The sequence below is a fragment of the Condylura cristata genome, unplaced genomic scaffold (genome assembly GCF_000260355.1).
Source record: "Condylura cristata isolate star-nosed mole 26May11 unplaced genomic scaffold, ConCri1.0 scaffold00003, whole genome shotgun sequence".
Taxonomy (NCBI): Eukaryota; Metazoa; Chordata; class Mammalia; order Eulipotyphla; family Talpidae; genus Condylura; species Condylura cristata.
In genome coordinates, this window is record NW_004567104.1 from 39160186 (window position 1) to 39173887 (window position 13702).

General features: G+C 36.9%; 1 protein-coding gene across 1 annotated transcript in view; it reads left to right on the plus strand.

Moving 5' to 3' along the window:
- The window catches only part of KIAA1407 (KIAA1407 ortholog), a 64544-nt gene that overhangs the window by 29591 nt on the left and 21251 nt on the right, over positions 1-13702 (plus strand). The window contains exons 9-12 of the mRNA XM_004675454.2: positions 5617-5866; positions 9621-10075; positions 10837-10949; positions 12940-13022. Coding sequence (XP_004675511.1) covers positions 5617-5866; positions 9621-10075; positions 10837-10949; positions 12940-13022 — 901 coding nt within the window. The remainder of the gene's footprint in view (positions 1-5616; positions 5867-9620; positions 10076-10836; positions 10950-12939; positions 13023-13702) is intronic.

Sequence of the window (13702 nt, forward strand, 5' to 3'; positions counted from 1 at the left end):
ATTTTTAAATGTTCAGAATGGGTACAACATTTTTTAAACTGCTGGAGCTAGAAAATACTTAACTTATAATATTTTTTTACTATAAAACTTTAGAGCAAAAAAAGATTTCTTAGAACTAGAAGTCACCTCAAAGATGGTCATTTAGGGCATCATTTCACAGATGATAAAAGTAAGACATGATAATTACAAATGATAAATCATACTAGAAACATAGGAGAAAATAAGAGCTGATAACACAAATGTCTTTTGTACGGCTTTCCTAAAATCCCTGACTCTCTGCATGTTTTTCTTAGTTCTGGAGATTGGTTTAAGAAGTTAAGTTGGGCGATTTTGTTCCAAGATGGTTGGGATATTAGATGTGGAGAGAAAAAGCTCAAAGGAAGTTCCTGCAAGCAGAAATCAACTTATAAGTGGAACTGAATCAACGATATAAGTGGAATTGATAGTGTCGAAAGAACCATGATCCTTTAACCATGCTCATCAGGATTACTTCCAATACCTCAGTGGACACCAAAAACAAAGTTGCGGAACTTAAGTGTGTTAGTGAAGAATGAAGAGCCAGTCCTTCCTCTTCTGCAGTTCAACTCGATTTTTTTTTAACATTTTTTAAAGATTTATTTATGCATACTAGAGCTGGGGTGCAGGCCAGAGATGTGCGGGGTGAGAGGATTCACCAGAGACAGTGGGGAGCCGAACAGGCAGATGTACTGAAATACACTGCTGAGGGGAGCAGTGGGTGAGGCAGGAGTGGTTTGCTGAGCCTGGCCAGGGATCCAACTTTGCTGCAGTGGCTGCAGCTAGCTTCATAGTGCTGAGACTTGACCTCTTGCGCCACCAACGAGGCCCAACTTGATAGAGTTCTATATACTTTTTCTAGCTTGCTGAAAGTCTAGAAAGTATCTATTATATACTTGGTTACTCATTGTAGTAATTCAACTCTTCCCAGATTGACCAAACGCAGCTGGCTCTGTGGCTCATCTTCCTCAACTTAGAATCATTTATTATGTTCCTTATTCAGGTGTTAATAGTGTCCTCATCCTCCAGCGTTTGCATCTACATTTGCTTTGCCATCTGGGGTTTCTCCTTATTGGCATGTCGCCTATGCAGGGCTGAACCTTTGGGGCTGCTTACTTACTTTCTTCCCTTTTCCTTCCTTCTTACCTATTTTTTGAATATAATTATGGTAATGGTACTATAAAATTTGTAGTTTTGTGATACAACTTCAACATTAGCAAATATTCCCAAGCCCTTCTTGTCACACACACGGTGTTAGACCCTTTGGTATGGTGGTATTGGAATATGAACTATATTTTGAATTTCCTCAGCATATTCACTTTTGCAAGTTGGTCACATATTTTCCATTCCTCCCCTCTCCCTTCTTTCCTAAATGTGCAAGAAGCCCTAGACAAAATTGGGGAAAGCAGGGTTTGTGTTCAACATTCTTTATGAGCCTTTCCTAAGACTTACTTCCTTATTTCTGTCCTTTCCTAGAATCTCTGTCCTTTCAAGTCATGGGACACACATTGAATTTTTTCCCATTTTCCCTCAAGAGCTTCATGCTTTGTTACTGTAATCTGCAACTGATACTTGTCCCTTCTAGGAAACTTGCACTTTACAGTCAGTTTCTGCGAACAATACCCAAAATATAAATGATAAGGTTTTGAGGGCATTGTGGCAGGCCAGTGGAAAAACTAGCACCTTCATGTCCCTCAAACCTTGAAATTCATTCATTCTATTTAATAGAATGTATTCATCGAACCCGCTTTAGTGATGTCTCTTGTGTACTAGACTTCTAAGTAAGAGGAGGACTAAAAAAGTGTTAAACATTCCTGCCTTCTAGGAGTTTTTGATCTAAGTGGAGAAATCAAAGATTGTTCCCAAACACTAAAAATAATTGCAACAGAAGGCACCATAGATAAATACTTAGGAATGACACAGACTTGGATCTCACGTATTAGCATACCCCAAAGGGCTTTTAAAAAATAGGAATTCAGGCCCTCCCTGGTGGCGCAGAGGGTTAGAGCACAGCACTAAGAACCTACAGCTATCTTGGCATGAGTTCAATCCCTGCCTGCCCCGGAGGTGACCACATGGCGTGGCAGACCTCTCCTGACCTGCCCGCTGCTCCCCTCAGCAGTGTACTTGTCAGTCTCCCTGTTCTGCTCCCCACTCTGTCTTTGGTGAATCCAATCACCGCCCCTGCATTTCTGGCCTGTACCCCAGTTCTGTATGCACAAATAAAATAAAACTTTAAAAAAAAATAGGAATTCATGGGCCCCAACTTCCAAGACAAATAGAATGTGACTAAGTAGCATTTTTTCAGTCTAGGGAAAAACTGGTAAACCAGCACTTAAGCCGGCTTGCATAAAACTGACAGTCAGCATGGAGGCATGGAGGCTGGGTTGAAAACAGACTGTCAGGTGTCCCCTATTTCTAGCATTCCTGATTTCAGGATTCTTTTGTGTAATCAGTTTTGGAGCACCTCTGTTAATCACATGCCAATGTCCTCCCTTATGTGCTCACCTGGAAATTCAGATGAGAGTCCAGAAACTGCATGGCATTTAAAGCTAGGAAAGCTCCTGAAACATCTGTCAGAGGCAAGAGGCCCAGACTTACATTGCCTGGCCCACTCTAAAACAGAGTTCACTTATCTTCCACTATTTGTTTCCCTGGGGGCTACCTGGTGCATTATTGAATGCATTAGCTTATTCAGTCTTTTTCCTGCTGAACCTGCTCATCTCAAGTACAGCTGTTTGCCTCATTGCTGTTTTTATGTTCTGCATCAGATTTTGGCACTCAGATCACTAGTATGTGGTTATGTATATATCTCACTTCCTTATACAAAATTCAAAACACTTTTTAGATATCTAATGGTCTCACCCTAAAATATTGTGGTACCTTACATGTAAACTTGTTCTGTTTATATGTTCTTCTTTTTTAATAGATTCTCTTTATTTAGATTTTAAAAAAAAAAAAGCTGTACAATATAGGTAGCATAGGACCTTATTTTATAAAGGGGAGAACCATTTTTGAGGAAGTATCTGAGTCTTAGATACGTCCAGCTGCTTGCCAAGTGCTTCATGTATATTTGGACTGAGTTAGTGCTCTTCTGACCCGTAGGCTCTAGAAAATGCACCAGCCCCAAGTATTTTTTGAGGTATTGATTCTGAGCAGCATGAGCCATATTTAAATTCCCATGAAATCCTGTTATACTTTATATTTGTAGTTCTTTAGAGAAGCCTTTCTCTGCATGCAGCTGTATAATTGTGATGATAAACTTTTGCACACCTGCCTGAAGTCCCCCTGATTTCAGCTTGGAAGGGTATCGAGGCAGGAGGTTTTCCACATAGGAGCTCTGTCCATTTTATGACCTGGAACCATTTCTTTAGGTTAGAATGTCGAACTAAATCACATCTAATTGAGCTGTTAAGAAATTTAAGTGATTGATCACTTTCAGCAATATTCATGTTTTAGGGTCATCTTTTACGAAGTATGGAAATTGGCTGGTCTAGAATATTGTCTTTGCTGAAGTAAACTGCAAAGAAGTAGGAGTAGAACCTAGCATTTGAATTTTTCCCCTTCTACTTCAGCCCACAGACACAGATATCTTGAATACATTTTCAAATCCCCTACTTGCTCATTAACTGAGTGCACATACAAATTTTTATCCATTTGAGGCTTAAAGAAATATTTTTTCTTTTTGCCTCTTCCATAGTGTAGAATAGAAATAGTCTATTCCTAACAATTAAACCTCTCAGTGCTACTTTTGTTTGTTTATAAACGCTATAAAAACATGAAGTTAACACATCAGGTAAATTTCATACTCCCCTTTCCTGAGCTGAGTGATATAAATTTCACATTTAGTCTGACAATCATAAATATCATCTATCCTGTGGAAATGTGATTGACCATTACCTAAAGAAAGTGTTTTAGGGTTCTTCATTTGTTTCACTACTTATGCATTGATGTTTGTGGACCGTTGTCCTTGCCTGTGTTGCTACCTGATATATTCTCATTTCTTCTTAAATTTTTATTTCAAGCTTATTCAGCTTCCTGTTTTATTTGCTTCAAAGTAAAACATTATATATAGAGAGAGATAGATAGATAGATATATGTATATATATCTATAGATATATATATTGCCATGTATGTTTTTAATTACAAAATCTATCAGTTAGTCAATCACCAAGCATTTATTGAGTGCTAACCATTAATGCATTAGAAAGAAACAAATATAATAAAATATGCTGCTAGCTGGGTTGCTGTTAGTGATTATCATAAAAACCACTATTTCAATTGACTATAATCTCACTAATTTGTTATTTCATCCACCTGATAGGTTAAATTCTGTGACTTTAACCTTTTTAAAATTTTTATCTTTATTTATTTTTAATCATGTTAAAAGACACATAACATAAAACTTACCATTTGTAAGTAGACATTTTCAGACTAAGGTTTTTAATCCATTATTGGGTCCTGAAATCAGTCAGATTCAAGATGAACTTTATTCTTTAAAGAAATAGAAAAACAGACATATCAGAGTATCTCTCTGTAAGTAAGGGCAAATATTGTTTGGAGAAAGTTTTGCTTAAGTTATATATACTTCTGTTTCATGCATACATACACACATAAACTTGTATATTGAATCACAGGGTAAAATTTATAATATTGTTGGCTATCAAAAACTTATTCAAGTCATCTTTTACAAGATAAAATCAAGCAGGTATCTAAACATCAAGGTTTTAACCTCAAAACTGACCCCTGATGGGACATCAGTTCCAAATTCTCTAGCTCAGTTTTTCAGGGCCATAAGCATTGACTTATAGCTTTACCTAGCACTGTATGCTTGAAGAGTCTGATGGCTGTCATCACAGTGGTTCTAGTGGAGATTCCCATAGAGGAGGGAATGTAATTGGCAATTTCCAACTCCATTCAGTCATGTCTCCTAATGTTCACGAAATTTCCAAAAATCAAAAGGGACACTTCCTTGGAGAGAATATCCTTCAATAGACTCTGGATGAGTTCCATGAGAACAAGAGCCTTGTCTTTGCCTGGCACACATTTCTAGTGTTTAGCAAGGACATCACAAGGTAGTTCCTTCATTCTCTTTATCGGTTTGGTCAATGAGTGTTTCTTTTTAGAGATTCTTTCCCTGACCAAGCCCTTCTTTGACAAGATCCACCTTCATAGTTTGACTTTAAAAAGTCTTATACTGAATTATTGATAATTCACATTTCATTCCTGTCCCTTTCCCCAGACCTCTGCTTGTTAGATTTCTAAGTGTAACTAAATTTTTCACTCACATATCTACATTTATGTACCTTTTTTTTTTTGCTTCTTCCCTCCCTCTCCAAAACTATTTCATTATAATAAAAAAATTGAATATAGCTTTTTGCCAAAATACAATGGAACAGTCACTTCTTTGTCTGAGGTAATGTCTTGAGGTATCCATGCTTCTGAGAGCAATTCCTGTGCAGTGGGGTATTTTATTAGCTTACATAAAAGGATAAGATGGAACATTTCTGAGACTCCTTTAGATTTGTGTTTCATTTTTATTATCAGCTGGCAATCTGTAAATGATTCCCTTTTTTTTAATGGAAGTACATTGTTGCTCAGAAAACAACAACTGGCCACTGAGTACAACCGGAAACAAGTTCTCAGACACTGCTTTGCGGAATGGCAGCATTGGCATCGTGCAGAGATCCTGAAGAGAGAGCTAACTCTGGCAAAGGCAGAAACCAGGAAGAAAATGAATGAGCTGCTGAAGGCAGCATCACAGGGAAGACTCAGTGCAAGCGGGTCATCAGGCACCTGTACCCTTGAGGAGGAGATACCCACCGTGCACCCACCTGTAAGAAATGGAGAGGTACAGTCTTTCTGTTGCTTACTCTTCTGCCCTAAAAAACACCAGCATTTGAGCTCTGCTCTTGTCTAGCCCAGGGTAACGGCGTTTGCCTCGGCTGTCCAAAGGATAAGAGGTACCAGCTACAAATATGCAAGGGTTTCTTTTCAGGCAGTGTTTATTTTCTTGACCTGAATCTGAGGCTTTTATAAGCATACATAAACTTTAGTATAGTTGAAACTTGGTAGACACATAATAGAGAGGTGGAATTTTAAATAAAGACTCCTTCAGAAACCAATGTATAAAGCATTGTTTACAACTCTTGAACTATGATTTGATCATCTGATATTTCCTTACTAAATGAGCTTATGATTTATAAGAAGGGGTTGTTTACGTTTTTATTTTTCTAGCGAGAAAAATCATGTCTTAATTGTAGTAATTTAGTAAGAGGAAATTACTATCAAAGGAAAAATAGCTTATAAATCCATCAGCTGGTGATAACCACTGATAATATGTTGTAGTGTAACCACACAGTCTTTATACAAACATATGCAGTTTTTTTCCTCTTCAACATTTTATTCAGTTTTAAGTTTTCTTCAAACCATTGAGGACAACTAGACTGCTATAGCACTGAAAAAGGAAGGCCACATATTTTTTTAAAAAAACATTTATTTATGCATATAAGAGCTGCAGTATAGGCCAGAGGTAAGGGTGGGGCCGGGGGGTTGGGGGTGAGAGGATTCACCAGAGACAGAGTGGGGAACAGAACAAGCAGATTGACTGAAATACACTGCTGAGGGGAGCAGCAGCGAGACAGGAGAGGTCTGTTGTGCCATATGGGTCTGCTCTCTGTCCGGGGATCAAACTTATGCTTCAGTAATGACTGATAGTTCATAATGCTGAGACTTAATCCTTTGCACCACCCGGGAGGCCCCCATGTTTGTTTCTTAATAATACAATTATCATGTTTTCTACATTTTTTTTTGCACCTTCACAATGTAACAAGAGAATTTTCCTTATCACTAAATCTACTTCCATACCAGTAATTCACAACTGATAGCATGCTACAGAATTAGAACACTCTGTGCATCATTTTGTTACGGTCACATGACACTCTTGTTCTAAACCATTAACTACCATGTTATTACCTTCTTAACTTTGGTGACATTTAGATGTTTGTAAACAAAGCTTAGTGAAGATCCTTGTGGCTAAGTCTTTACACATATCCATAATACTTTATTTAAGATAAATCCCTAAAAATAGAAATCACATTTTAAAGACTATTGCCAAGTCACCCTTCTAGAAAGGCTGCACCAAAGAAGTACTTGTTTTCCTACCTGATGACCTGTTGTTTATTTTTGCCAAGTTGACAGGTAAAACATTTTTACTTCATTATTGCTTCATAATTTGCATTTCCTTGATTTTTATATTGTCCATTTACATGTATATATGACAATAGATATGGAAAGATAGATGTATAGTGTCTTGTTTCTTGGAGCCCTTTGTAACTTTCTACATAATGATTTATCTTTTTCTTATATACTGGAGCTTTTTATATTTTGAAAATGTGATGCTTTTATTATCATACATCTTGCAATTTTTTTCTTTTATCTTTTTGTTTTATACATGCCATTTAGTGTACACAGTTAGCGTATTATAAAATCCTATAATATCCTATGAGTTTTCCTTTCACAATTACACTTGCCTTGTTTGTAAAGCCTTTTAGAAAAGGTCCTCAATGCCTTCACCTCTACTCTAGACCTCCCACCCCTCCACACCATGCTGTTAAGTACTTAGCTCAGACTTGTGAAATGAAACTGGGCTCTCGAGGGTCACCAGTCTTGCTGTTTATCCTCATTACTACTAGCAAGCAGGGTGGTTTTAATTTAAGCTTAGTCTTCCAGCAAAGTGGCAAAGAAAGATGGTGAGGAACTTTATTGGAATTTATGTAACATTTTGGTCTCTTCTCCTAGGCAATTTATTCACCTTTATGTCAGTTAGATAATTTTGTTTCCACTGAGATTCAAGCAAGTCTTCTATCTTAGGAAATAGCTGTGTGGAAGTTTTTACCTTACAAAGTTCTATGTTGTTAGCTTTACATGAAAAATAAAAGCCATAGGAAATAATTTTTACCTACATAAAAATAGAAAATTATTACATACATTAAGCTAAAAAAAAGACTCTAAATTGCTGAAATTAAGAACAAATAGTTTTACCAAGAAAGGATAATATTGTAAAAAAAAAAATTAGAACAAATGAAAATAAAGGGCTATCATATACTCCATAGGTTATAAGTTAAAGTCTGATCTTTTTCAGAGTACTGAGTATAATGTGAAAATATAAAATCTTTAGTTAGGAGCTCATTAGTTATACAATCACAGGAACTCATGCACCAGAAATACATGTACCTTGAAATTTTTCTCAAAATTATCATTTAACTAGTAGGCGATTTTCTTCAATTAAATCATAATGGTCAAGCCTATCCCATTAAGTACAGCCTGTACCATTAAGCTTTTCTTTCATTCTCTTATTTTTTACCTTAAAAAGTTAACATGATCCAAAAGAAATCTTGTTTCTCTATTAAAAGCTTTTACAGTCTTGCTGGGGTAATAATGTATTACCACCACCAAGTCTAAAAGAGCCTAAAACTTATACCCTGCTTGACGCCAAATTACTTAAGCAGGTGTTCTCATGAATAAATGTCCACCAACATTTTTTAAATAGGAAGTTATTTTTAAAAATATGTAACTTGTCAGAATTTCAATATATCATTTCTCTCACTTCAGCTGAGTCTATAGAAAATATTTCCATCATTATGGAAATATTTTTTGAGTACCTCAGTATAGCACCTCTTTAAAGCTAGAAGTTTCTAAGATATAAAATAGTTCATAGTATTTCTCTCCTTATGCCACTGCAGATGGTAGAATCAAAAACTGGTCAGATCCTAGACCATGGAATCAAACCATTTTTAAAAGAGACATTTTAACTATGACATTATTTTGGCCAAGATAAGTTTTCTGATTAAGGAGTCTGTTCTTTCCCCTTCTGTATAGAACTTATAATTGAATAATTCAGTCTCTGTTAAATGAGATTTATATGATAGAATTTTTAAAACTAATTAAGCCATATGCTAAGACAAAATATTATTAGATAACATTATTCTTGAGTAATACAGATATTTGCCCATAATTTTGGGCTTGCAAATACTTCCCCCAAATTGATTACTTGTGAATACTGAAATTGTAAGCTTTAATGTAGGCATGGGTCCTGAGATAAACAAACACCCTGTGACTAATTTTCTAGTGACAAGAGTCATTGAAAGAACAGAGCTATTACTGATCTGTAAAAGGATTTCTTAGTTGCAAGTATTTTTAAGAAAAAGTTTTCAATTTTCTGCAAACTTCAAAATTAGTTCGTGCAGATTTTAACCCCTATGGTATTTATCTGAAGTGATCTTACCTAATTCACAAATAAACCACTATCCAAATTAGAAATTGTAAGAGCATGTTTTCCCTCTTGCAAATATCCTGCCTCATGGCAATGCTGTGAGCAGTCATAACCATGCCCCCACCCAGCTTGCTGGGTGAGCAGCACTGCACAGACTAAGAGTGGCTCACAGAGCTAAGACCAATGCTTCTGAGGTAGCCAGGCCAGGAGCAAAGGGCAGCTCTGGCGGGAAGGGCACTTGTTTGAAGTAGCCATGCGGACTAGAAGGTGTGGGAGCTCATCAGTACAGCCTTTTAATTGGCTGAACGATAATGTGTTCCTTTTCTCTCAGGTGACTGCAACTCCCTACTTGTGGGAAAAGCCTCCATCAGGAAGCGGTGACTTTATGCTCAGCCCCCAATTAGGAAGACCAACAAAGAGCAGCTTACAGGTTTCCCTCCAAAATGTCCCTCAGACCACATCTGACATTAAGCAGCACAAGACCCTGGGTGTTGAGCTCCCCCAACAGTCTAGCAACAGTGAGAAACTCAGAACCACCAGCCAGAAAGCAGAACCTATTTGCATGGGTCATTTCCACAACCGTCATATCTCCCAGCAACAGCTGATTGAAAAGCAAAAGAAGAAACTTCAGGAACAGCAGAAAACAATTGTGGAGTTGAAGGAAAGCCAGCGGTTGGCAGAGGCTCGGTGGGCAGCTGAGCGTGCTGCAGCAGTCTCAGAGGCACAGGGCCGCCTGTTAGCAAGCCCCAAAAGAGAAGAACCAAGAACGTGTCAGTTGCTTCTAAAGTATGTCCATTGTATCAGAATATTCTATGGACTCTTCATTAGGGGGTTCTCCCTTTGCAGTAATGAAGCTCTGGAAATTCTCTTGCCTGCGTTCCCTTTTATTGTGAATTAGTCAATTAATTAATTGCGAATTATTAATTTATTGTGAATGAATCTCCCCTTTTATTGTGAATCCTTAAAGCAATTGTGATTTGTACATGCCAGATACAAATAGGTATTAATGGCAAGTGGCTACCTTTGTTGTTCCTGCTTTTGTCTAGTTCTGTTACTACCCCAGTAAAGGTTCACTTGCTCCACTTACATTGTTGATTTTCTGATTATACTTAATTCTGAGAAGCCAGGTGGAACAATATCAGGTCTAATGGAGCAACCTTTGGACTGGCCAATGACTTAGCTTAAATCTGTAGTTGTTTCATATAAAAGTAAACACCTTTGCCCCTGGAATAAGAGTCTGTCTTTCTCAAGAGCCACTAAAGAAAGCTTCAGACATATAATATGTGTGATAAATCAGAGAATATAGAGGGGTGGTACCTACTGATTTGAGGTACTTCCATAAGAGTTAAACCACTGTCTCACATTGTAAACTCAGGCCAATCACTCGAATTTTCCATGCTTCTTTATACCGGTTTTATCAAGCCCATATAATAATGCACAGCTATCTCAGAGAGTGAGGATTAATGAAAGCTCTAAGTTTCTCAGGTGAAGGGGCTTTGAAGAAAGCTGGTTATGGTCTTAATTCTTTTGCATTTTTTTCTCTCCAGTTTGCCTGTTGCTTCTCCTGGGACTGACAGGAGTAGAAGTGACTCCCGAAATTCTGTTTCTGGATCCAGAAGGAACCCAAGGCAGTTGATGACGCCCCATCCCATACTGAAAGGCAGGGTGTCTGGGACGTGGCCTGGAAGTGTTTCTCTTCCCTATCTGAATTGGGACTGAATCCTAGCAACGCTTGGGTTTGAGACTTGGCAGAGCCTGGTCAGATTTGAGATGGGTAAACAAATGAGGAGTGGAATTACCAGAGAGCAACCAGAGTTTTTTCCTACCCCTTTTGCCAGACTTTTTGGCCTTTTTAGCCAACACACACACACACACACACATTCTGAAAGGTGTCGTTTTTCCATAATTTGAGATTTGTATTGTGGAAACGAAATGGAACATATCCACAAATGAGAAAACTCAGAGTAGCTGCCCAGGATAAACACTGATAACAATCACCTATCATTGTGATTTGTTAATATGCAAGTATTGATCAGTTTGTAGCAATTTACACCATTATCATATCATTACTATACATCCCTGTCTCTTGGTCATAGGCTTTTAGTAATGAAATATATTCCAGACATTTTAATAGCTTTTTTTAAATACCAAATCCCTTTTTATACCAAATAATACTTTGAAACATCTTTACAACTCACCTTGTGAATCTGTTCACTGTTCTCATTGTTATAGTCACAAACTATGCATATTTGTAATATATGGAAGGTATTTTGACAATTATATTGTGGCTTATAAATGTGATATTTTACTTGTGGCAAGATTTCTGTCCTAACAAGAAATATGTCATTTGAAGGACACTGTCTCTGGTCAGCTCCTACTAATGGAAAGAGAGGCAGTCTTTGCCTTAACTTCCAGGATATCAGCTTATGCCATCTTTTTCCATCTCTGAGAATGATTGGAGAATGCCCAGTTCAAATTACTGTTTGATCAAGGAGTTAGCATATTTCAGAACTCCAGCCTATTTTCAAGTAGTCCTTAAGGGAGCTGTAGAAAAGATGGGAAAGGACATCTGACCAGAGACTCTGCTTAGGACCCTTGCACATTAATCCTCTAGTCTACTTCAGCCTCCTTAAAGACAGTCTCCTTCCCACTCTCCGTGGCACCCCCACTATTCTTTTTCCAGCAAAGCAGACACTTAATATCTGTAAGAAATAGCCTGGCGAGTTTTTTGTTTATTAATTCCTAAAACTTGGACTTACATTTTCTTCTCTATAACATGACACAAGGAGTTGAAAGTAATTATTGGCTGACTTAGGTGAGCAGAACTTGATTCTCCTCCCACCCATGCCCCTCTTCCTATGAAAGCCCCACTGATGACAGAGTCATATTATCAGACCATCTTGCACATTTGCTTCTTTTGGATCGATATTTAATAGACTGTCAAGAACAGGAGTCTGACACTCAAATTTGTTCAGATGCCAGTTCTCCAAATGCCTAGTACAATTCCATTTCCTGCCCATCTGGATATACAGTCCTTAAAACTAGTTTAAAATGTATTCATTATGACCTCAAACTTTAGTTTGTTTGTTGTTGTTGTTACATATACAGACATATGTATAGTGACTTAGGAAAAATTAACAAACTTAATGGGATTTGAGTAGTGACTCTATTCTCAATATATTTTTTAGATATAATTAAAGTTTTCTGCATTTGTTAAAGGAATGTTAAATTAAATACCTGGTTTCTAGGTTTTACTTACTACATGCATCATCTAGTACATTATCTTATTTAAACCAGTAATCAGTTTTTCTGATAAAAATGTAACCAAAAACGTAATTAATATGAAAATTGAGGGTCAGATTATGGTTCTTTAACTTAAAGGGGTATATACAGTTCTTTAACTTATAGGGGTATATGTATTATACACCTATACTTCATATATTTATATATTTACATATTTAAATAAATGCATGTGGTATGTACAGATAGGTATGTAGCATGTATATGTAGCTATATATATTTCTGACATTTTGAACCTCAATTTACAAGAAAATCCTAACAATAACATTGATTTTTGCCATAAAATGGAGACATTTCTTTTTCAATATTCCTTATATCTTTGATATTGTAACTCTGTTACTATTTTCTAGCCATGGAAGAGAGAGCAGTTCAGCGAGCTGAACGTAGGCGGATCTTGGCAGAGAGGAAGAAAAAACAAGAAGAGGAAAAATTGGTAATAAATCGAGAATGCAAACTGAGGCAAGAAAAAGGAGTTGCCTAGGTCTCTGTTAAAACATGAACCTTGATTATTTAGATCTCTTATGACAATAAAATTAGGCCAACTTTGAAAATAGTCTTTTGCCTGTTAGCCTGAACACTTCATGACAATTTTAGGAAAATAAAGGAGAAAGCATCTTCATCATCCTAAGTGTAGCAGGAAGGAAGAATTGAGGTCAGCTAACCAATATGAAGATTTATATTATAGGTTGATGTCCGATCTGATAAGTTTGCAAATTTCAACCTAGATTGTCAAAAGTAAAGTTTGCACCTATTAAGAGAAAGTAAACATACTAACTGTTTAGGGTTAGGTTGTTTTTTTGTCTAGTTGGTTGGTTTGTTTGGTGAAGTGAAAGGGAAAATTTTTTCCCCATATTGTATATAGTTTGGGTTTAATACTTTACAGGTCAAAATAAGAACTAAAGAGTAGTCCTTTTACAATGAAAAGTCAGTGATCTTATTCATGCTTAGTCTTACTTTCCTAAGGAGACCAGAATTCTTCTGGAGAAGATTTTAAGTTACACAACTGACCATCTGTTGGTCAGGTTTCCTACTCCTATTTTAAAGTGTAGGTTTCTTCCAGAGACAGGATAGGTATGTAGGTAGATGTTTGACTTTTCTCAGCGTAGACCTTAT